Source organism: Manis javanica, chromosome 2 (genome assembly GCF_040802235.1).
Source record: "Manis javanica isolate MJ-LG chromosome 2, MJ_LKY, whole genome shotgun sequence".
Classification (NCBI taxonomy): domain Eukaryota; kingdom Metazoa; phylum Chordata; class Mammalia; order Pholidota; family Manidae; genus Manis; species Manis javanica.
The window spans coordinates 121,945,877-121,971,895 of record NC_133157.1 but is presented as its reverse complement, the minus strand read 5'-3'; the positions used below and the strand labels follow the sequence as shown (position 1 = coordinate 121,971,895).

General features: G+C 41.6%; 1 protein-coding gene across 5 annotated transcripts; it reads right to left on the bottom strand.

The window, feature by feature from the left end:
• Positions 1-1,196: 1,196 nt before the first annotated feature.
• Positions 1,197-24,211, bottom strand: SEPHS1 (selenophosphate synthetase 1). Of its 5 annotated transcripts, XM_017642643.3 has the most exons (10): positions 23,214-23,348; positions 21,686-21,794; positions 20,837-21,105; positions 16,086-16,189; positions 14,139-14,246; positions 13,085-13,239; positions 9,782-9,872; positions 7,790-7,889; positions 4,935-5,147; positions 1,197-3,105 (listed from the first exon to the last, which is right to left on the bottom strand). In XM_017642643.3, exons 3-10 carry the CDS (start codon positions 21,027-21,029, stop codon positions 2,891-2,893), a joined length of 1,179 nt encoding a protein of 392 aa, XP_017498132.1. In that variant the 5' UTR covers positions 21,030-21,105; positions 21,686-21,794; positions 23,214-23,348; the 3' UTR covers positions 1,197-2,890. The 5 variants fall into 5 exon arrangements, with proteins under 5 accessions (XP_017498132.1, XP_017498134.1, XP_017498133.1 ...); XM_017642645.3 differs by lacking the exons at positions 21,686-21,794; positions 23,214-23,348 and adding an exon at positions 23,906-24,211; XM_017642644.3 differs by lacking the exon at positions 21,686-21,794 and having other exon boundaries at positions 23,214-23,350.
• Between the last annotated feature and the right edge of the window lie 1,808 nt (positions 24,212-26,019).

The window sequence follows — 26,019 nt, the reverse complement described above, 5'->3', positions numbered from 1 at the left end:
ATCTTTGCTTGCTTTATTACTTCTAAAAATATAGTGTAGTATAGCTAATTCTGGCCTCTCTTTACAGAGTAACAGTAAAATTTAGAATTCAGATATAATTATTTTAAGGGCAGTGCTAAATTCAGACTGAGAATTGCTGGCTCATACATCTAAAGTCAGAACAGTTTAAAACACTCACATTTATCCATCATAAGGCATGCAGAACTTTGGGACTACAATATACTTATTTAAAAACACTGAGCCAAAAAGAAAAAGTACATATTGCTTACATACTATTTCAAGTTTCCTTTCCTGAACTGAATCACAGTAAATGCCTCAACACAGCCTGTGCAAATAACAAGCTAAGCTTTGATGTTTCTTGACAAATGAGTCCTGTTGCTTTAGGGAATTTATTGACCTCAACAGAGCCCAGCCTGATCATCAGGCTATATTCACTAATTCTGTGCATTCCAGCAATCTGTATTTTCAGTAGCAACTGCATCATAGGACTCAGAGAAAATAAATCACTGTACTAAGATGAACACAAAGTTTTAAAGTGGTACAAGGAAGCCAAGCGATTGTCTATTCACCCAATTTAAAAATATTCTACATAGATTTTGTCAAGAACTAAAATACTCAATGACAGCCCCCTAATTCTTCAAGGAAATTTCAAGATACTTGAGGTTTTTTGTTTTGCTGGGCTCAGATGTCAATGAACAGAATGGTCAAGATTTAAAAGAAAAATTCCTGTAAAAGTATTATGGTCAAAGAATTATGGTTTTTGCCTTCCTCAGCCCTCTAACATTCCTTCAGATCTGTGGTACCCACTTAGGGTACTCATTTAAGACAGATTCTGTAGCCCAACACCCTGATGTCAGTCTGGGGTGGAGCCCAAGAATTTACCTTTGCCAAGCACCCCCAGGTGATCCTAATACAGGTGATCTGGGCTGTTCTCTGAGAAAGTTTTAAAGATCAGTTCTTCCTCCTCAGGTCACATAAATTACATGGCCCAATATTTTCTTTATCAATATGATTCCTCATGAAGATGATCTCCTCAAGTGCATAATTCTTTTGGCTCACTTCCTCAGTTGGCCTGTCACCAAGGAAATCAGCATTCAAGACATGATCAATACTGCTAATAGTGCAGATTTAGTCCTAATAGTGCAGATTTAGTCATGACTAGTGTACTCAAAAAAAAAAAAAAGCTCAACAGTATGTTCATTTTACTCAGAGGGTTCCAACACATTTTATTTTGTAGACCACTGGTTTGTGGCTTTTGAGAATCAACATCTGCATAAATCCCTATCAAATGTCCAGTCACTTTCAGTTCTGTTGCAGCCTCCCAGGTCCTGCACACCGACCTTGTGGCTTGAACTCCAGTCACAGGCGGAAGGCTACCCTTTGGCTCCTGAAGGAGGCTGCATCCGAGGCAAAGCCTCTTCCAGTGGCTTCATCTCCGAGTTCTCAAACTGAGTGGCTTCCTTTGGCAAGGTCATCTGTTCACTTGGCTTTGGTGCCTGTAAGCGGGAAGCGTTCAGAAACTTGGAGTGATGTGGTGCTTTTCTCTTAGGCAGACACTTGAGTCAGTGCACTTGTGCTTAAGGACAGGATCCCTCCTAATCGTTTAGTAGGTTAAAAGGTAAGGAAGCCTCTGTTTTTAAGTAACACAGATAAACACCCTTTTAGATCACCTATTTATTCTAGAACTACAAAATTTAATTCAAGAAAATATAGGTCCCATGAAAGACTTGAAAGTTTTATAAAACTAAAATCTAGTTTTCCCCAATAAATTGTATTTTAGCCAAAACCCTCCCAATGCTTCTAAAATAACACTAAAAGGGGCATCTGATTATACAATAGCAATAAAAAAAATTAAATATTTATTTGAATAACAAGTTTAAGGTTGAGCTGCAGTGTTGACAATGCAGCTTTTTAACACAGATCACAAAAAGCGTGCACAAAAAAGTACTTACGCAAAGGACAAAATAATGCTAAGAATTAGGCTAAATAGTTGATTTTAAGAAAACAAAAGGCCTGAAATCACTATACAAAATATAAAATGTATTAAACACTACCATCCACAGAACAGTTTTTATTGATTATATTTAAAAATTATTTGTGTCATTAATTATATATTGAATTGTAAATGACTATTATACATGAACCCCCTTTTGGAAGGCAATTCCTTGTTGCACTATAGAACATCTAATTACATTGCAAAAAGTATCTTTTGCTATCAATAAAGAAAAGTTGGTATTACTGTAAATATTAGGAAGGCTACAAAAAAAATGTCTTGTCTTCAAAGTGCTTTCCATGCAGAGTTAAGCACTTGCCTTGTTTAACTGAGTGCAGTATTGGGAAATGAACAGGATCAAAGAGATGCTCTTGACTTTGAAGACTTGGCTTTACAAATCAAAGACTGGGAAGGAATCATGCAACCCTCTCACTATAGGGATACCACTGTGTCACTTACCAATTGTCTTTCCAGAATACCATTTTAGACACTTAAAAAAAATCAGACCGATAATGATAAATACACATAAAATGAAAAGGTACTAACTGCTATTTGACACTACAATTGGTAATGTCTGTGCTGTGTGAAAGCACCTTTAAAAAGAGCCTATGCGGCAAGAGATAAGTGTCTAAAGATTCAAAATGAATCAACAGTATTGGATAACAATATAAGTCTCAACTCAGAAGCTGCCTCAAAATTAGGTGCATCTTCAGTTAATGTAACAGGAAAAAAAGTTAATGTTTTTTATTTTATTAATTGCATCCATTCACAAATTGACCTAAGGTCACCATATGTGTAGACACAATGAGATTTTGTTGTTTATAGTCTTTAATTGAATTGATGAAAAAGGAAATAGATCTATTTAAAAACAAAACCAAATAGTAATTTCTGTCTAGATTAAGAAGTGGCACCAGGTGTGGGATTCACATTTTGAGTGCCCACTTGTGGTGCCACTTCGATGATCCGGGGCTTGTCTATGATCCTGGCTGTGCGATTGCCCTTTTCTACGATGCCAATAATCCATGCTTGGTGACCTTCCCCATATTTGGGGGACTTTATCTCTGCACAGAACCGAGCCGCCTGCTCACGTGGTAAACAGATAAGAAGGCCTCCTGACAAAGGGAAAAGAAAGGTTGCCAGTTAGCTGTGATGCTCTCTGTAAGCGCTTCTATCCCACTCTCTTGATATTCTTCTGTACAGATCTACATCAACCAACAACTTGTTTCTGTCTGTGTGCAAGCTGCCTTCTACACTCAACTGGGAAGTCTGCTCTGTTCTGCCTTCACCTATTCCACAGATTAAACTATAAATTCAGCAGTTTCTTGGTAAAATTTGACTATGTTAAAACACATACATAAAAGAAACTTTAAATTGCAAATAACCTATCTGTGAATCATTTAATGTTCTGCAGGAGTAAGGTACTTGAGGCCTCAGTAACATATGGGTAGTTATTTTTTCCAAGCTACACTGAAAAAAGTTTTTTCTCTTAAAGAGAACTACCCTTAGGAGTTGGGGAGAGAGAAAGGGATTAGGGGGAATTATGATTAGCACACATAATGTAGGGAGTCACGGGGAAGGCAGTACAGCACAGAGAAGACAAGTAGTGACTCTATAGCATCTTACTATGCTGATGGACAGTGACTATAATGGGGTATGGGGAGAACTTGATAATATGGGTGAATCTTAGTAACTACAATGTCTTTCATGATAACCTTCATAACATCGTGTATCAATGATACTTTAATAATGAAAAAAAAGAGAGAACTACCCTTTTTTATTTGATTCTCTACATGGATTCCACATTTCTGTATTTTTAGTTTTTAAATTGAAATAATGAAAGAATATATGCCTTACAGTATCTAGGTTCTATGAGTGGTCCTCATCATCAAAATAGAGGTATAAAATAAGTTAAAATAAGCTATTTCAGTAGCTAGGACAGAAAATTTTGTATGTAAATGTAAGCAGAAATAACACAATCAGGAAAAAACACAAACATTTACAAAACATAAAAACTTCTCATTTTTGAATAAAGGAAACAAACTGAATTTGTTGGTAATATTCACATATTCATTCAAGATTTCTCTCATACCCACCAGGTGGCAGGCACTGCTCAAGCCAGATGCTGAAACAAGAACTCTGTTGCTCTCTTGGGGCTTATTTCTAGAAAATGGATTTTGCTTTTTTTTCAAAGACAGGAAGTTGAAGGGTCCTCTACAGTGGCTGGATGAGGCCTGCTGGAGAGCCCTTGTAGAGGGTTGACGTCTGGGCAAGGTTTTGTGTCTTCTGGGGAGCTGTGACAAATACTATAACCATACCCACAACAAACTGACGTGGTCTGGTTTCCTCGGGGTGGGAACTAGGCAGGGATATTTTTTAAATCCCCAGATGATTCAACTCTTTTGGCCAGGGTAGGGAAACTACTGAGATTAAAAAGTAGAGAAAACAAAAATATGAGAGACTGAAAAAAAAAGGGATAGGAAACATAAAGGATGTAACACAAGAACCAAGGTAAAGGGAAAAGAAAAAATGGGAAATGGCATTTTGGAGACATACTATATATATTTTTCATTCTTAAACAGCAATTTTAGAGGTTTTCTTTTTTACAGGAAATACAGCCTGTTCAATCTACCTATAGGTATTATTTCAAGTTTCCAATGAAAATAGAGTAATGACTTATTTTTCCCATACTCCCTCCCTATCACCGAGCACAAAAACACTAGACTAAAATAACGCAGCTTGATCACATACAGGAGGGCAAGGGACAGGTAACCAACAGCAGCGGAGGGGGCTGGGAACATTCGTTGCTATGAAGGCCAAGGTTATCAGCACGGACCTCACACAAGGAGGGGTCATGCCCATGTACCTGGCTTCTTCCTTCTCATGGGATTTCCCTTCAGCCTCACTAGTTTAATTCTCAGATCTAGGCCCAGCATCTTCATACCTGATGTCTCAGGGCAGGTCCCATGCATGAGGCCAAACATGTTTCCGCAAGCCTTGCTCACAGCAGCCATCTTGGCCAGGACAGGAAGGTTGTGAATCACAAAGGACACCTCATTCCTCTGCTGCTTAGCCAGGTTCTGTGCATGACCCAAAATCCCAAAGCCTGTGATGTCAGTGGCAGCATGGGCGTTGAACGTGTGCATGAGTCCTGCAGCTGAGAGGACAGAGGAGTTTATTATCTAGTATAAAATGGAGACTATCTGAGAAAAAAACACCTTTCCTCAACTCAGAATCTTAAATATGCTTTGATATCAAAATTCCTAATTTGTCAGGGACATAGCATGTGGGAATAATGAAAATACAATTCTAAAATATCAAAACCCAAAGTGAAATTCTGAAAGTTAATTTAATACACTTTATTTTTTGGAGTAGTTTTAGGTTTACAGAAAAACTGAGGAAGTTCCCATATACTCCCCTCACCTCCCATCATTAACATCAAACACTACTATAGCACATTGTTATAAGTGATAAACTAATACATTATTCTTAACTAAAGGTCATACTTTACATTGGGGTTCACTTTTGATGTAGTAGGTTATGAGTGTTGACAAATGTATGACACATCTCCATCATTACAGTGTCATACTGTGTATTTTCACAGTCCTAAAATTCCTATGTTCCACCTATTCATTCTACATCCCCCCACAAACTCCTGGCCACCACTGATCTTTTTACTGTCTATAGTTTTGTCCATTCTAGAATGAATGTAGTTGGAATAATACAGTATTTGCTCTTGTCAGACTGGTTTTCACTCAGTAATATTAATATGTACTTGAAGTTCCTCCCTGTCTTTTCATGGCTTAAGAGCTCATTTCTTTTTAGCACTGAATAATATTCCATCATCTGGATGTACCACAGTTTACCCATTCACCTACCAAAGGACTTCTTGGTTGTTCCAAGTTTTGGCAATTATGAAGCTGCTTCAGACATGTTTGTGCAGGTTTTTGGGTGGATGGAAACTTTCAGCTCACTTGGATAAATGCCAAGGAGCACAAATGATGGATCATGTTAGTATATTGGCATAGTTAATATAATATACTGCCAGAAACTGCCAAAGCATCTTCCAAAGTGGCTGCACCATTCTGACTTCCCACCAGCAGTGAAAGAGAGTTCCTGCTGCTCCACATCCCTGTCAGCATTTGGTGGTGTCAGGGTTTTGGATTTTAGCCATTCTAATAGGTGTGTAATGGTATCTCATTATTTTAATTTGCAACTCCCTATTGACATACGATGTGGAGCGTCTTTTCACATGATTATTTGGCAGATTCTGTATCTCTTCTTTGGTAAGGTGTCTGTTTAGATCTTTTGCCCATTTTTAAACCTGTTTTTTTTTCTTAATGTTGCATTTTAAGAGTTCTTTGTATATTCTGGATACCAGTCCTTTATCAGATGTGTATTCTGTAAACATTTTCTCCCAGCCTGTGGGTTATCTTTCCATCCTCTAGTGTCTTTCACAGAGCAGAAGTTTTTTATATTAACAAAGTCCAACTTGTCAATTCTTTTCTTTTACGGATAGTGCTTTGGTAGTTATCACCAAAACCAAGATTACCTAAATTTTCTTCTACGCTATATTCTAGAAGTTTAACAGTTTTGCATTTTACGTTTAGGACTACAATCCGTTTTGATTTCTGGGAAGCGTGTAAGGTCTGTGTCAAGACTCAGTTTTTTGTATGTGGATGTCTAGTTGTTCCAGCACCATTTGTTGAAAAGATAATCCTTTCTCCATGGAATTGTCTTTGCTCCTTTGTCAAAGATTTTTTTAAAAAATAACTGAAGATTTCATGGCTAAGTATTACATATATTTGGTTCAAAGTTATTTGGGCGAAGTTGAAGAAAAGAAGGAAAGGGACAAAGAAATACATTTAACTCCATTTCTGATGGCTGGCTCAGGGAACCCTGAGAAACTAAATGAAGAGCGATTTTTTTTAGGACAAGATTTTTGAACTTCATGTTTATCCTAACTTCATCTTCAAGTATCTTCAAAGTTTTGCAATAGGAAGCCACACAACCCCAAGTCCTTAAATTCAAAATGCAATTAATGATGAGAAAGAAAATTGGTCTTTCCACAATAAAAATTATATAAATTTCCATCACTAGCTTATATAAATGGAATGTACAATGTCTGAGAACAAGCAGGTTTATAGTTAGACAGACTTGGGTTTCAGAATGGAAATTGCATGTATTTCTTTTATGTTTTGCCTTTTGGCCAAAGAGGTAAAACGGGGTGCCATTCACAAGACTGTTAATAAGAAAATGTCCATGAACTACCAAAAAGAATACTAGAGTGTGGAAGGCAAAGTTCACTCAATCTGTGTTTAATGAGCACCTGTTGTGTGTCCACTTTTCTAAGCCCTGTAAATACAACAGACAAAAATTCCTGTCCTCTTGGAGCTTACATTTTAAATGCTGGTTTGCTTGTTAGTCATCTTCATAGAGCAACCACACAGATGCTTTCCCAGAAATGCTTCTGCTGGCACATTAGAGGTTAGGACTTCAAAGACCCATGAGAAGAGTGGGTTCCCACTCATGACCTATGGGCCCCAAACCAGGTACCTATAGAAGCAGGTCCGCAGTCACTGGCCAGGTTTGGCCCATGGCCTGTTCTTCCAGGTAAGAGTGGTTTTTTGTTTTTTTTAAACTATGTTTAAAGAGTTATTTGGTGTGTTGGGGGCGGGGAGGGGTAGGAAATCAGTGAAACTGCGACTGTATATTGCCCACAAAGCCAAAGTTGTTTCCCTCCCGGCCCTGTTTGGAAAGCTTGACAACCCTGTAAGAGTTGAGCCATCCGCCCAGTACCTGTTCTGTTGAGTCTTGCCATATTCATCATCGCCTCCTGGTATGCCAACTCTACATCTTCTTGGGTGACCACTAGTTTAATTTTATTCCATTTTTCAGGCTAGTAAGAGGAACATAAGTGAGGGAGAGAAGTATGAAAAAATGTGATTAATCTTTACTTCTAACATCTGAGAGAAAGTGCATATATTTTCCTTTGTCATCTTTTGGGGGAGTTTTATCTAATTTTGTACACAAAACTAAGTTTTCTAACATTTTTTTCTGTGACATTTTAGATGTCCTACAGACATATCATTATGGCATCTTTCCTGTTCTCAGCCCGCCTTTCTGTAGACAGATGCAATTTACTGGGTATGGACACCCAGCAGGGGCATGTGGCTGCTGGGTGTAGGCAACACAAGCTGCGTAAACGCTGGGTGCAGTTTCTCCTGGGCTGGGGGTAAATCACATCCTGAATAGTTCTGAGTATCCTTTGGTTCTCCTCATCTCCCCTATTAGGACACTGGCTTTCACTTTTCACACAGTTACACTTTTACTGACTTTACCTGTATTCTGGATCAAGTCATCTTGACGGACAAATCAATTTGAAACAACTCCAACTGCGTGCACACTGACGCCATTCATGTGTGACCACAAAGGAGATACAAGCCAGGAAGAAAAGGTGTTCTCCATTTTTCCTCAGCCTGATTTTGGAAGAATCCAGCATCACTATGCTGGGCTCAGGAAGTCCTAATGGCCCATTGAAGGCCCTCATTCACACAACCTCTCCTTCCTTTTTCGAATCACACCCAACAGTCTACACTGAATGGAGTTAGTAACTTAAGGTTATCTACATGCCCCTCCCTTATCCTGCTGCCCCCATCCCTCCCACAGAGGTACCAACTATTCTGAAATTTATACTTGTCACTCCTCTGCCTTTCAAAAAACAGTAGTCATACATATAGATGCCTAAACAACATATATACTCTGGTTGCTTCTGTCCTTCATAAAAAGGGTATTGTGATGTTACACAGTCTTTGGAACTTGCTTTTTTCAACTCTAAACACTTTTTAAAAACTGGCAAAAAAAAAAAAAAAAAGCAAAGGTGATGTCAAATTGGGGGTGGGGAGGAGAGAAGAATCCCAAACCCCTCGTCTCTGCTTTCAGCTCCTGTGCTAAATTACTCTGACCTAGACAGTCGTACTGAAGCAACTCTGTGGCTACTGCCTTGTAATGGCAGTAATGAAGACAAATTTTAAATTAAGTATAGTTACAGTTCAGTGGAAACCTGACTCAGGATAAACATCTTGACAGTCTAGATGCTTTCTTCACAGGGCAACTGTTTACCAAAATGTTCCAAGTCACTAATTAGTTTAAAAAAACCAAATAAAAATAACCAAGACCTTGTGACTAAAATAATTTAAACTGTCAATAACCCTGGCCTTATTAATACCCCAAATGCCACACTTTCCTCACATTTTTCTCCATGTTATTTTCAGTGATGCTTAAGGTATGAAAGATAAAAAGCTATCTCAGCACCAAATAAACAGAGGACCAGAGCCCACTACCTCTCAAATTCTCTTTATGCGCGTACCTTTGAAGCCCCCAGCTGGGGCTTACTCACTTTAAGCATTCAACACATGAAACTTTGATTTAATACAAGAATATGCCTAGGATTTCTGTAAGGACTTCACTGACCCTGAAGTCCCCTGGTAGTAGAACTAAAGGAGCTCATTTTTTGGAGACATACCGATGACAGAGGAGATCTGGATCTGACACACGTTAGGACGTGTCCCAGGGCAGGGGATTCCCCTGCAGGAGAGCAGCAGGCTGACTTCATGAGCAGCTGTAGCTTCTGTAGAAGCACACGCCCCAGCTCGCAAAGACTGAAGAGCTACGAGTATGACCTGACAAGTAAAGTGGATGCCCGTTCTCTCCAAGCCCTCCAACCAAGCCACCACAGCCCTGCAGTCTCAGGGCTCAGCCCCACCCCAACTCCGGGAGCAGCTCACTCACAATGTCCAGCCACTGGTGTACGGCCACAGCCACTTGTGTTCCCAGAGGTTTTGTCAGCACAAGCACATCCCCTGGCACTGCATTATCTGGCCTGAAGAAAAGAACAAGGGAAGGTTCTAGCCAAATTAACCAAGAAATGCATTACCAGAAAATTGGAGAAAGAAAAAGCTGGAAAAACATTTGTGTGACAACACTCACTTAAATTTAAGCCAACTACCATAATGTATTAGAGCCTTGCAACTTGCTACTGAGACTGCTGTGGAAACCAACACATTCTGGGAGAAAACTGCAGAGACCACCAATTGCCTACAAGATCCCGCTTTCCTAAATAAAGTGTACAAGCAAGCAAATCACTTAGCCTTCAAAGGCAAAGGCCCGCTGGGCTCTGATCAGCCATGCTCATGTGTAATTTTCAGTACAGACCTCCATGGTTCTGAGGCCACAAGACTTCTGAACTAAGACTTGTTTCATGACACTTATGTGGTAGAGATGAAGGTGAGATTTCTCAGGCTGTGGAATCTGGCTCAGATCTGTGGGTCTCATGTTTTGGTGATTTCAGTCAGCACCAAATTCTCAAACTCAGACCAACGATGAGTTTCCTTGGTTTTTGCATCTTAGAGACAGGAAGGAGGCAAAGATAAAAAAGAGAGAGACCCACACCATTTGAAAGATAAGAAGAAACGACCCCTAAGAATCCTTCCCGGTTCTCCATAGCTGTGAACAATTGTGATAGTGCACTAGCTTTTTGCAATGGCCATAAGCATATTAGGCCAGCTTTGAAGATAATGAAGTTTTAGGCCTCTGGATAAGGATTGTTTGTCTATGGATCAGAAGTCAGCTTTGAAATTGTACAGATCTTCCATTAAAGAAAATACTCAGATTTGATTAAAATTGGGCAGGGAAGATGGTGCTTCTGTGATGTGAACAAATCAGTACTTTCTGATACCATTTTATTTTCAGAATGACAAGTGATCTCAGTTTTCTCATCTGTTAAATGAGACTGAAAATCACCTTTACAGAATTTTTTGAAGACTTAAATAAGATAACATGTGAAATGTAGTTTATGAATAAACATTTGTATATTATACTTATTCAATCACCCTAATACAAAAAGCACCAAGAAGAAATAAAATGAAAGACCATTTGGGGTTTCCCTGATCATTTGATTCTGAAAATAAAGCCATGTTGAATATAAAAAAGAGAGAGAGAGAGAGAGTGCCCACAGATCCCTCAAATGCATGCCTGCCATGCCTGCTCCTGCCTGCCGGGATGCAGGTCAATGCTCACCCTCCCTGCTGCCATTCCATCCCAATGGCAGACGATTCAATCATCCAAGTCCATTAAAAAGTCCAGGGGCACAGACTTAAAAAAATTAACAACTAGCTCCCCAACTCACCTACAATATTTGTGTCCACTGTTAGCTTCTTCACAAAGAATAATTCTGTGATGATATACAAGAAACCCATTTTCTAAAAACTAAATCTTAAGATATGTATGTCTTTCAATTCTGACTCAGCCATACCTTAAGCTGGTTTGTTCTTGCACATCACTGGTCATGTGCAACCTACAAAAATTGGTATCAGCAAGTGTGATAAAATTACTGTTTTTTTTCCTAAGTTACAGGCACCATTTTATGAAGTATAATCACATGTATAGGCTCATTCATATTTTACAAAGTAAACATACATGCTCTTGACAAAAAGTAATTCATTGATGATTTTTTCCTAACTTCCTCTGTTGCTAAGTTCTCTTTCTACTGAAAAGCTGAAATGGGTGACAGAGATGGGCTTCAGAATCTCCCATACCACTTAAGAGGAAAGTTTGAAAACTACTGACATATAAGATAGGGAAACAAAACTTTTATTTAAGTAAAATACAAGCCCTTAACATGAAAGCTCTCAGTGATTCTAAAGGGAGCTCCCATCAATTAAAAAATGGACAAAAAACATACTCAACTTTCACTCACAGGATTAAGGCTTAAAACCACCAAACAGAATAACAAAGACCAAGAAGTCTGTTACTGGACCATGTTAGTTAGATGTGGGGAAACTGGCACTCACATTCAGCTGCTGGTGGAACAAAAACTGGTGCAGCCTCTCTGAAGGGCAATCTGGAGCTGCTCTCAAAATGGCAGGGCATATACATTTAACCAGCAATGCTGTTTTGAAAAATTTCTTACCAGGAGTCACACAAATACAAAATGATCTACATAAAAGGTTACTCAATGGAGTACCCTTTGTAATGACAAAATAATTGAAAAAAAATCTAAATGTTAATAGTAAGTGGTTAAAAATAGCCAAGTCTGATAAAAGCCTTGGAAGGGAGCCTGGTGTTCAGGGATGGGTGAGGGACTCTGCCTTGTCCATCCCCTCAAACCTTTCAAATTCTGAACCATGTGAGCACAGTGCTACTCAATACCTATGCACAAGTAAGATACACAAACTGAGTTTCTACTTCCTTCAGAGAGTAAGACAAGGTGGCTTTTTTCTTAACAAGACATCAAACATGGAAAGTGACAACTCTTGTTGAAAGAGAAACTTCTCCAAACATCTATATTGAATAACCATGAGGGAATATTATTCAGCCATAGAAAGTACCACTTACACATAACAACATGAATGGACCCTGAAAACATTACAATAAGGGAAAGAAGCCAGACACAAAACACCACATAATGTATTATTCCATTTATAATAAGTGTCTAGAATAGGTAAATTCACGAGGCAGGAAGTAGATTAGCAGTTCCTAGGGGACAAGGGAAGGAAGGGACTGAGAGTGACCAACCACTTATGGATATAGGGTTTCCTTTTTGGGGTTATGGAAATGTCTGGAATTACACAGTGGTTATGGTTGCATAACCTTATAAATACTAAAAATCTATGAATTGTAAACCTTAAAAAGTTGAATTTCATGTTACATGAAATTTTGTTACATGAGCTATGCTCCAATACAAAAAAATCTAAAATTTTTAAAAACAGGAATGCAGCACTAATACATGTTACAGAATGTATGAACCTTAAAAGCACTATACTAATACAATGTGAGGTGAAAGAAGCCAGGGCAGGGGCAGGGGACATACAAAGCAACAGCCAGGGTGATAGGCTTCCTGTTGGGAAAATGAAGATGTCCTGAAATGAACTCTGCTAATGGTTTCACGACTCTGTGAATATCCCAAAGATCACTGAATTGTATACTTTAAGTGGGTGAATTGTGTGGTATGCAAATAAACATCACAATAAGTCTACTTAAATAACAGGAAGAGAGAGAACCAGGCCAGGTGACAAGAAACAAAAGTCAACTTACATGATAAATTCATTGGGCTGGCAGACAGTTGTAGCCACTCCACCCAAAACAATCCAGGGATTTAACACTGTTTGGCCACCTGTTACAGACGTTCCTGCCTCCTCTGCTGCATCTTTAAAACCCTGTATAATTAGGGGCATCACTTTATCCCTTTCCTAGGGTTTAAAAGGACACAGGTTAAAAGTCACGTAATTCAGTTCAAAACTCTGAAAAGAAAGTCTACACTTGGGGCTATAAATAGGCTAACACCCTAAAATAAGTCCTGAAGTTTACTGACAGGGCAGGAGTAACAGAAAAAAGTAGGGAATAGTTTACATTGCAGACACTTCATGCAAAGGTGGGCGATGTTCTAGATCACAATGTGGGTGAAGCTGAGACAACAGAGAAGTAAATGACTGGGTACACAGGTCTTGCCCTTATTCTGAGCCAGTTTTTTACATGGTCCTTAAGAATTTCAAGACTGGCTTAGTCCACATCACATGCCCTTCTGACAGCTGTGCAAGCGCACACTGTAGGGCAGAAAAGGGCCTACTGGGAACTCTGATTTCTATAGGCAGGGCAAAGTTCTTTTTGGTGGACAAAACAAGTACATTTTAAAAATAATCTATATGGAAATCATCTCTGTCAAAGAACAGGTACAGGAAGCAAGGCCACAGATACTGCGGGGCGAGCACATGGACACATGTGACCCCGGGGCTCAGCGCCGTCCACAGCAGCGATCCAACCAGCAACCAGAGGGCGCCTGCTGGGTGTTAAGGCCAGTGGTGCAGAGGTGCTAGTACTAAGGCCTGAACATTATTAGTACAAATACTAATGTCTTGGCTTCAGTCTTCCCAGAAGAAATTCAGGGAAGCAGGTAGTAGCAATGAAAATAGGAATAGGCCAGACTGTACTTTAATTCAATGATGAACTGCCAAAAAGTGGAGAGCTGGGTGGAATACAGAAGCCACACAGCCTGGGCTCCTCACTTCACAGCTGGGGATGGAGGGCTAGCCAGTCAGATGGCCCGGCCAAGACAGCAGACGAGAAAGCAGCTGGACTGTCTCCTACTTACCCTGTCGGTCATTTTATTGCTGATTCCAAGGAGCATCAGCATATTGTCACATTCTGTGACCCCCATTGCATAGAGGTCACTGAGGACATTGGCACATGCTATCCTGCCCTGGAAAAGAGGGGAGGAGTGAGAAAGGGCAATCGGGGACTTTCCATATGGAGAAGCACAGAGCAAGCCTGCAGCATGACCCCAGAGGAGGGGACTTCCCAGGCACGTGGACTCTGTCTTTGTGATGTGCAGGCTGGTCACCTTTCCTTAATCACAGAACCACTAGGCTGTTTACTCTTTCTCAGCCATTCCTGTTAATAATGCTTCTTTCTTGTGCACAACAAATGAACCTATTTCCCATTCTAAATATTGGGGGAAGTCTGCAATTTATTTAAAGGAGGAACAAGGAATGTGGGAGCGGCTAGGGGACCCAAGGTTGGAGCTGATGGTTTGATAGGCAGAGCTGTGGAAACAACTGTTCTGAAGTAAACCTGGCAACAGCCACTTAATCCTAAACAGAGTCTAAAAAAATGTTTACTTTATTGGTTATAGAGAAGATGGTTTTTATACCCTTGGATGGAGAAATTTTTGTAGCTTCACAACTATAGAAGATAAACAGGAAAATCATCTTGTTTGAGAAACTAAAAAATACAAGAAAAAAAAATTCTAGGCCTGAAGTCAGATTTTCAGTAAACTATATCATTTCTTAAGGAACCTTAAAATAGTATTTAAAAGAAACATGGTCATAAAGATTTTTTTACTACCACTGGAGATTTTTTAAATGTAAGCCGCCATTATCTAGACAGTAAAAGAGAACATGACATATTATCTTCTGACATAAGGACAATCAAAGCCCAAGTATCAGCATTTCAGTAGCTGTTTCACTGCTTCTCTGGGTTTACTTTTCTCATCCTGGCAGACTTGGCAGCAAGCTCAGTAGCTTCTGTGACACATTAGCAACAATAACAAGGCAACAGGTGGCTGTGACTTGGAACTGCCAACCTCTGGTTAGGGCGGCAGCAATTTACTGCCCCTTCTGTTCTGGGCTTGCTCAGGTGGCTTTTAAGAGATGCTGGAAAAAAGGATGAATTCAGCTTCTTTCACCTTTGCAACCTGGTCAGGTCCCACCTGACCGGGAGTTCCTCAGTACTGCTCTAGAGAGAACAGATGGATGTGTAGAAGCTTAACAGGTTTCCAGGAAGTGGTATGCTTGTCACTGGCACATGAGAAGTGACATTTTGCTGTCTCGTGTGCCATTTGATCCCAGTGCCCTGGGCACACAGGAAGGATCTCTGGCATTTCCTAATAGGATGTTTCCAATCTCTTTTCAGCAACTCTTGACTGGTTGGGGGAAGGCTAAAGTGGGTGGTGGATCAAGGGGTTGCTGGCTGCAACCATGTGATGAACAACTGGGAAAAAAATCTAAGCAGGGCATGATCAGTAGCTAAGAACTTTGGTATAGCAGTTCAGATACGAATTCTACACAGCAGTACATAACACACACTGAGCAGGGGAAGGGACTGGAATCAGAACAAATGGTAAAGCAGCCTAACTGTGGTGAAGATGCTAAGCTCTTTATTTCTGGAAGGAAACATCTGTGATCAGTCCTATTACAGTACGGTAATATCTCTAGCCTGTAACACAGAAGATGGAAATGACGAATGTCAAAGAAAGAAAGGTGTAAGGAAAGAAAGAAGAAAACTACAAACATGTCAGTTAATACACCCTCAGGTCCAAAGGTAGCAAAGGGCTCCCCACGTCTCCCTTAACTACTTTGCCACAGCACCAAGTGTGAGCAGGGGAGAAGTCACAGCCTGTTAACTGCAAGGGTCAGGGCAGGGGCAGAATGAGAGCAGTCTGGATTTAACATCCCCCCACTCCCCATGCACACCCCTGCACACAACCCCAAACCAAACAAATAGCAGTTCCAGATGTAAAAACACAGCAGGTCAAACTTACCATCATATAAGGGTCATCAACGATAGGATAAATGTAATCCGTGGTTTGAACCAAGGAAAGACCGCCATGCCTCAAAGGAATGACACAAGTATCCATTCCAATGCCTGCAAAGATGGAAGTCATCACCACCCGAAATCAAAAGGAAAAGCCATTTTATTTTACACCACAAGTGGTCTGAGTAGGGCAAATTTTGTTGTAGATACTTGTGGAACTCTGTGCGCTGCCAATGAAGCAATGTGTTTCCTATCAAGAAGCATGACTGGAATAAATGTGAAACATAACTAGTTTAGGATAGAAAATGAGAATAAAATTTGTTAGTCATGAAGACTCAACTTCAATATGGCACAGCAATACAGACTCGATGCCGCGAACGGAACGTTTCCTTTGGATTACCTGTTCACATGACTAGCACCACAAACATCTTTTCTAGTTACATTCTGAGCTATTTTTAGGTATTATTGTTTTCCCAACAGAAAATTTGTCAATTATTTTACTCATATAAAATGCTATGATTATTTCTACATTTTAGTCAAAAATGAAAATAACAAAAAATACAGAAAGAGAAGGAATAAAGCCAAAATACGTGTTTCTTGTTTCTAATCAAGCAAGTACATAAACACAGTGGCATCTATGTGACCTGTTAAATAGGTTCCCAAAAGCATTTTAAAAGAGGAAACCTTAAAATTTTGTTATTGTCCTTGTGAAAAACTTAAAAATGCCACCTTTACTAACTTCTCCTATGAACGGGGAAAAACTGCTGAACAAGCCTGTGGAAAATATTTCAACGTATTAAAAATTATTCCTAAAAACAATTGAAAAGATAATATAGGCAATGATGGACTAATTAGAAATAATTCCCTTTTCCTGAAATCAGATGAGAAAGTCAAGCCTAGCTACTGCAGGCTACATTTCTGTTAAAATTACCTATAACACAGACTTTACACATTCAGACTGGCCTTCCCACCAAGTAAGCTGAACAGAGTGCTTCCTATACCTCTCAAAGGATGCCAGCCTGCCCTCTGAGGAAGTACTTCAAGCTTGCAACCCAATAGCCAAAGCAGAGAAAAAAAATCAGGATCAAGTACAAAAAAATTGAGGGGGGGATGCCACCCGCTCAATTCAGAAGTCCAAACGGGCCAAAGTAAATCCTACCCGAATCATACTGCACCTTTCGTGTTCTACAAACTAAAACTGCTCTGGTACAACTATTTCAGCACCACGACAGCAACCTACCAATAAAGGTTGGGTCACAGAAGCATCTTAATTTTCCAGGTCTTGAGCCATTAATACTCACAAAAAAAGGTAAAATCAAGTTTAATAAAGTCATGGATTCTTTGAAGGCCAGTGGATTTTTTACTACACTAGATGGCCAAGTGGAGATCAGTGAGGGAATGGAGAGTTGTCTCAGAATGGCAGGTCTCACACATCTGTGACAATGGAACAATCAGTTTTGATCTGTGTTAGGTGAGGTGGAGGAGATGTGTATTAGATGATTCATCTAAACAAGCTATGTGCACAGCCTCTCAGAACCTTCATCTAACTGTTCTTTAGTGCTCAAGTGGAAATAGGGTAAGAACCACAATTTAACTCACACTGATTCTCTCTAAATTGATCATTCCAGCAACTGGGATGTAAAATTCTTGGTTATTCCAAGTATAATACTATATGCTTTGGAAGAGTGTAACATAGTTTTCTCTTAGGTTTTCATGTAAACTAGAGGACTACTGGAAGAGACACTAAAAATAGTTGCTGAAGCTTTGAATATTTCTAATTTGAGTAACTGCAGATTTAACTATATTTGATTTGTAAAGTATTTAATTTCTATTTATCCCTACCATCAGAGCATTTTAACTAATGACTATTGAGCATGTTTACCAAAAGACCTAACATCTCATTAGTAATGTTCTTCTTTTAATTAAGTGTTGAAGTATTTTTTATATATTGGATTAAATAAAATATATGAAGTTTAATTTCACATAATTTTAAAAATGTGACTACTAGAAAATTTAAAATTACACATGTGGCTCACATTTTATTTCTTTTGGACAGCACTGATCTACAGTGATTGGTCTGCAAACTGCTTATCAAATTTCAAGGAAGGAAGAGAAAGATGATGAGTCTGAGATGGGCGATGGGCCTCGATAAACTAGGGTATCAAGTTGAAAGAGTCAGTCCAAAAAGAGGGCAAGTGGGAACAAAGAAAAATGCCAGAGGGGGAGGAAGCCTCAAATTCCAGACCAAGCAGTATATGTGCAATTATTGGTAGACAATGGGGAATTCTAGAAGGTTCTCAGCAAGACTGAAACCATATATCAATTACCCAAATGATCATACTATCACCACTGCCAGCAGTGATTGACAGTTGATAGCTCTAAGGTACCAGGCAATAGAGAGATGGACCAGGCTCTAGGTGCAATTATTTTAACATTTCTTTAGTTAGAACACACCTAATAAATGTGTACATTAAACAACTGTTACGATTCATCCTTCAATTACTACCATCTTAGAATCCAGAACATATGACGTTTTAGCAAAAAATTTAAAAACAGATAAACACACTAATGTGTATACATATATACACATACTCATCCTCTTTCCCTTCCTTGAAATTTGATAGGTGACTTGTAAACCAAACTACTGCAGACTAGTGCTGTCCAAAAGAAATATACTGTGAGCCACACGATTTTATATATTACATATACACACATGTAGTATGTATGTGGTATAGACACACAGTACACACACACACAACACATACAATTCCTGGTACTCATAACACTTAAAAACAGCATTATTATCCATTTTATAGATTGGGAACCTGAGCTCAACAGGGTTAAGAACAGGCACAGGGTTACATTAGCGACCAGTGAGTGACTGTCAGGATATGAATCTAGATCTTATTCCAAAGCAAAGTTTTGGCTTTCAAGACATACCACTTCTGTATAAGGTTATAATACTGTGCTTTCTTCAGCATCCACTTGCTTATAACTTAGGGTATGTCTACCTCTAGGTAATGCTGTGAATGCAAAGTTTTGTGGATGTGCATTTTCCTGGGCAAGAATCACAGCTTTCATTTTCTTCTTAAAAACCTTGTATGACTAGGCCCCTTTGCCTCTGTGTTCTTTAATTTGCTTTTTCCTGCCTCTTCCCTTGCTGTCGGTATCTGTCCCCTTTAGCCACTGTGAAGAAGTACAGGTGAGGCAGCCCCTCCCCACTTCAAACACATTTGGACTTAGAAACCAGATGACAAGCGGTACAGTGGGTGGAGGAATCAAAGATGTATATTTCAGGTCCTGACCTGGTCAGAATTGGTTACCCAGCCTTCCTGAGCATCATGGGGCTGCTGGAAGGAGCCAATGATATGACCCATTATCAAAGTCCTTAACGGTGCAAGGCATGGCCAGGTGCTCAGTAAGGTCAATAGGGGGAGTTATAAAGAGCAATTATTACTTTATCCATTAAGATTTTTATTGCATTTGTTTTTGCCCATTTGGTAGCTTACTTTTCTTGAAAACATTATCTAAGAGCTTTCTTAGTATATTATTTCTTATAAGTAAGCAGACATCCAATCCAACTCATTCACATGGTGTTCCTCCATGCTCAGACACTACATGAAAATGGTTTTCAAAATGAGCTCCTGGGAGCCCTGCAGGCCCCTAGAGTATGACGTGTGAGTTCGCCTCTCTCCCAATCAAAGCAACTCTGCTTTTATCCACCTTATTTACGGGGAAGAAAGGAGTACCCTGTGTTCAAAACCAATGATGTACGACAGGACTGCACAATAAAATAATGGGTGAAAATGAGTGAAATAACAACCTTATGTAAAAAAGCTGATCAAGTCACACACCTTAACAACAAAACCTTAACGACAAAACAGCCAACCCTCTAGAATATGTGGCAGTTACTCGGAAGGCAAAGCGTTCATGGTCTTGCATCACGCACTTAACAAAACACATGACAAAAGCTAACAAACAATATCCCAATAGGCTACTTCTTTCTGAGCTCTATGTTTGGGAAAAAGCAAATCACTAATGACACAGGAATTTAGTAAAGAAAAAAACATGGCTCTCAACTCCAGATGAAATCTTGGGGGTCAAGTACAGATTCAGTTCAGTCTTCTCCCTTTCTGAGTCTGCAGCGTTCTTCTCCCCCTTCTCTACAGGAGCTCTTCAAACAATGCATATTGCAGAGGAACTGCCAAAAGTTCCATCAACTCAGCCACTGCTCTCAAAGCACGGCACAGTAATGCCTACGCACCACCTTTCCTAAGGCAATGAGGAGAAAGCATGCAGGTAAGTTTAGGATGAAGGTCTAAAGGAGTTTCTGTTTAATCCTCAGTGAACCAGAAAATTCATTTTAATAAAAAATGCTTTTACTGTAATATAACTGTCTCGGGTGCATACTTCATAGTTTAAAAACTGAAAAACGGAGAGTGCACTTCTTGATGCTCTTCAAGTATTTCCTCCAAATAAGTTACAATAACTTAACACAGTTTTTTGCCCTTTGATTTTTTATTTTATTTTTTTATTTTGGTATCATTAATCTACAATTACATGAAGGACATTGTTTACTAGGCTCCCCACTTCACCAAGTCCCCCCCACATACCCCTGCCCTTTGATTTTTACAGAAATTAAAAAACAAAAAAAGGACACCATATGGGAGGAGAGAAGTCTGGTTTCTGACTCATTGACTACATTACAGCCAAGATGCTCTACTCAAGGAAGTCTAAAAGAAGAAATGATTCACATACCAAGCCTTGGCATAACTGCCCCCAGAAACTGCTCATCTTCTTGGAAGTGGTTCTCTTGTAAGGATTCCAGCAATTTCTGCAGGACATCTTGGGGCACTTTGCAGCCAGTACCCTTCAGTTCAGTGAATCTGGTTAGCCGGAAGCTCTTGTCCAATTCATAACTTTCCGGGTTAAAGGACTCCCGTGTAGACATGGTTCTTGGCCACACGTACCTTGCAGCTGGGCTCCTCCCCTCCCTCTCCTATCAGCTGGTTTCTTTATAGATCCACCTAGGAATCACCAAAACACAGATACCATTAAAAGAATTCTCACCAGTATTTGCCAAGAATCAAATGAGTACATGATAGTGAAAGTAAATATGCAAAGGTCTGACATCACCCAGATGACAGGGAAACCGTGCTTTGGAGCCACATCAGTTCATCACAGTGGTGCATAAGCCAGAATAAGTCATTTCAAACAGTGGCTATACTACCGCAGACAACATCTACAGAAGGCCTGATGTGTGTGTATTGTAACTGTGGCTCTGCGGGACAGCAAGGAAGACTTCCTCTGAAGGACAATGAGCCAGCTGGCTTACATGACACAGTGCCATCTTGAACATAGTCCGAAAAGTTTCTTCTAACTGGCAGTATTATGAGAAACTTTCTAGTCACTTCATGTGTTAACCTGGAAGCACTGTAGCAAAGAAATTAGATGTCCTGGCTAAAGCGATTTTTCTGAAGCACCTTTTGATATCTTTTGCTATCTCACACAGAAATACAAAAAAACCTAATAAACACTGCATGAAAAGGACACTGCACCCAAGATGTTCTACTTGGGGAAATATAAAAGAAACAACGGTTCACATACCAAGCCAAGTTGATGGAAATGCATTTGATGAAATCCTTCATGATGGTAAATTCAGTTTTAGAAAAGCATGATTTTACTCTGAGCCAGAAGTACACAACGTGACCTAAAACTAATAGGAAACCTCACTAAGGAACACAACTTGAAAACTGAAATGGCTGTTTAACACAGCAAGACTCATTTTTTTCAAGAGAGAGTGGAAAGTTCTCTGATGTTTTCATGCAGTGGTATTTCCTAGAAAGCAAACATCCCGCTCAACAAACTAGTACCCACACATCATTGACAAAATATGCTACTGCTCATTACTATTTCATTGCAGAAAAAAAATGATAAACAGCTCTACAACACTAGCATTTATGGTACTTGGTACTACTGATAGTTCCTAGAACTGGAATCCCTTCTAAGTTTGAAGCATTTGGGGCTAAACCAAAAACTTACATGAGCTCCAAGGTTTACAAACCTCCAGATGATACCTTATTGGGCATAGAATGACAGACACCCCAAGTTTTAGGGTCAGTTTCTTCTATAAATTAATGATTAAGAAAACAATTCCCCTTTATGTAGTTTTGGATCCCCTGGGAAGCACATCGCTCATTGGAAATGAATCTTACAAAGTCCGAGTTTGGGCAGTAATCCAAACTGTCTACAAAAACATGTTTGGGGTAAGCAGTGATTTCAGTCTTAAATCTACAACTGTAGAGGAGTAGGCCCGCCAATGCCTCAAGAAAAAAACCTGTCCAAAAGGCGGGCGGCAGGAGAGTTAAACAAGTTACGGAGATGGTCATTTTGAAGCCATTTTAGAGTTAGGAAAAGTCCAATATCGACTCGGAAGGGTTTGGAACAGAAGCATCAGTCCTTTCCTCACAAAACACCCCGCATTTAACACCGCCTCACTCTCACCAGGAAAAAAAGTCAGCTCACTAGGCATCAGTTATTTTCCTACCTCCAATCCCTAGTCAAGAAAAAAAAGCGGGGAGGGGAATGTGGAATTTCGGGGACTTCCTATTAAACATAATTTGTATCTTTCCAGACTTTTATGGGAGAAAAAAGTTAAAAAATACCCTGCGTCCAGAGGGACTCAGAAGTTTTAAGATTCCAAATGGATCGAAGGACACAAACCACTCTCTCACATCGAACCTTCAAAACTTACATTGTTTTTGCAAGATTTGAGAAGGGGGGACTGCGCAATTAATGGGGGGAGTAAATGTGCATAGTTAGGGGCAGTCAGCTCCAACCCAGAAGCCTCATGTTTACACCTTTAAAACAATGACATGAATATTTAAAGACAACCGTTAACTCTTTCCTTCTTGGCCACGTTTACATTTCTTAAATGAGTTCGCAAAGCGGGCCGCACAGCTCGGGGAGCCCGGTAAGTGGGGATGGAGGCGAGTGCAGCCCTGCCGGATACTACCTATCCTCAAGCCCCTAAGCCCAGGAAATAAACAAAGGGATGGCCACCGCGGCGCGGGCGCTCTCCATAAAGCATGTTGAGGGGGCAGCGGAGCGCGAAGAACGGAACACGCGGGGACACCTTAAAGCGTTCTCAGGCTGCCGCCTTTAAGCGAATCGGGCCTGGGCTCTTTGTGCGGCGCGGCGGGCGGGCTGGTGGTGGCCGGGAGGAGGCAGCGCGGCGGCGCCGGCGGCTGGGCCATGCCCGCCCGCCTGCTCTCCGGCGGCGGCGGGAACCGCGCGAGGCGGACTCTGTGAACCGGCCACGGCGGAGCGGGCGCAAGCGCGGGGGTACCCCGGCCCGCGGGCCGGCCGGAGTCAGACGGCGCCGCGGGCCGGAGGGCGTGGGGGCGGGGAGGCCCGGAGGCGCAGCGCGCCGCGCCCGGAGACCGGGGTGGTTGCTCCCGTCGCGCGCGAGCCGCCGCCACTCAAAAATGTCGGCGGGCGAAAAAATTAACCCCTACGTCGCCGCCGCCGCCTCCCCCTCCACTCCTCCCCCGCCCTCGCTCGCTCGCTCGCTCGCTCTCCCTCCCTCCTTCCTTCTCCGGCTCCGCGCGGCGGTAGCGGCGCGGGCGGTGCTTCTTTTTTAAAGCGGCCCCACCAAGCCCTGGCTCTGCCCCTCTCCAGGCAGCGCTGGTGCGCGCCGAATGCGCACTGCTCCCGGCGGGCCCGGGCGGCCCGGAGAGGGTTTGCACGGCCGCCATGGGCCTGCGGACGAATATTCCCCTTTAAGCCTGACGGCTCGCCCCCCCCTTCTCCAAGCCAGGCGCTTACCGGTTCGCTTTGCGCCCTCCTCCTCCTCCGAAAACGGGACTCCGGCACTCCCACAATGCACCGGGTGCGGCCGGGTTTCCTTAAGCGTCGCCTGAATAAAAATGCTGCTCCGGGCGGCGACGGAGGCGGGAGAACCCGGGAGCGCCGGGGCGCCGCGGGGGCTCGGCCTGGCTCGGCGGGCCCTTGCCCGGAACCGGGTCTCCGCGTTCAGCCGTGAGGTGCGGGCGAGGGGCCTTTAAGGGCCGGCTACCTCCCTTTAAGAGGCGGCGAGCCGAGGCCGGAGCAGCGTGGCTGCGTGCGGCCCGGGAAGGGGGCGGGGGCGATGTGCAGGCCCGAGCGCGGCAATGATTGGTCTCGGGGGAGGGGTGGGGGGTTGCAAACCCGAGGAGCGGTGGCATCCGTTGCATGATGCAAAAAGGATTGATTTCAAAAGTTGCTAGCTGCATTGGCAGCAGCCTTTGGCGCCCAGGCCTCCTACTTTTCCTAGAACCGCTGGAAAGGCTGGGAATGTTTTCCAAAACCTGGCGGAGCTCGGCCGCGTTACACTTTGCAGAACGCTGTGCCTGCTCCCCGAGCGCGCCGGGCGTTTCGTGGGGGGACAATGACTACGGAAACAATTTGAAAAAGAGAAAGCAAAGGAACAGCCGCTTCTGGCACGGTGAAAGATTTAAAAACATGTACAGGGCGCTCAATTAATGACTTCCTTCAGCCCTTCTATTGTTCAACCTGGCTCAGGAGTTAATAGGAGCTTTAGTGAATATGCAAACGTCCTGCAAAGTTTCTTCACGTTTTAACGTGCTTGGTAGGAAGTCAAAGCTCAAGGCTCCTCCGTTACATTGTTTGCTCTTCACATGTCCAAGTAAACATGGCAGCCTAATACAGTCTATGTGTGAATGAATGCGGATAGGAGAGCTTCCTTTTGCGAGGTTACTTTTCTCAGGTTTTCAATTGTCTTAACGCCTTGATGATTACAAAAAAGAATGCTTCCATACACATCTACCTTTAACCCCGAGGAGTGTGGAGCAATGCCGACTAAACTTTTCTAAAGTGGTTCGGTATTTTCCATACGTATTTTTGGGCAGGAATGTTTTTGGTAACTGGAAAGTGCTTTATGTTGCACATCAGATTTGCAGGCTACAAAGATGCCCTTTCCTTTCTTAAAATTTCTGCTTGACAGTTCTGCAGTGTTCTAATCTAGGTGAGGTTGCAGAAGCGATGGGACCCAAAAGACCGGGCGGATTGCAGTTCCTCTCTGTGCTTTCTCTATCCCTACAGAAAGAACATAAGTAGCCTGGGTTCCTAAATGTGATTTGTCAGGCTTTCGATAAACCTAGATTTGCCTCTGAATCACCTGGGAAGACTGCACAGTCCTCAGGCAATACTCCAGACTTCTAGAATCAAGAAAAGATAGATCTTTATTCCCCTCATCCTCTCTCTTTTCAAGTTGGTTTTCTGAGTTGTGCCGTTTTGGGTTTGTTTTTGTTTTTAAACAAAAAAAGTTCCACTAGAAAAAAATGATTTGGGGCATTGGGAGGTGAGTAGGGCCCTATGTGAAAATGCTTGTGTCCCGCTAGGAAATTTGGTATTTATGCAGCAGCCTGCAGTTAGTCAGATTAGTTCTTCACAAGTTTGGCTTATTAAAAAAGTCTGTTCGGCATCTGGGAGACTGTCCTCCCCCAGAGGGGAAGGCCGGCTGCATCTCTGACTAGGAGGTAGTTGTACTTGTCAACCATGGAGCCAAGGGTATTTGAACCGAAGCAGTGGGAATGCAGACAAGGGAAGGGAATTGCAGGATTTAGTGTGTGGTTGGAGGAAGAGGCATAATGTCCCCCAGATTTCCAGTTCTGGGGGGCTGGGTAGATAGTGGTGTTACTAGCCAAATAGGAACTACTAGAAGACAAGTTGTGGTGAGTTTTTCCAGGATTCACTATAGGAGTCTGGGTGGAAGGCAGTTAGTAAAACAAGGTCTGGCACTTGGGTAGTAGTGGCTGATTTTGAGATGTAAATGTGGATGCCATTGGCATGCAAATAGGATTTGAAGCCTCAGAGGGAGGTGAGATTGACCTGGTGGGAGTTCTGGAAAAACATGAAAGACTCCTTGGACAGAGCCCTGG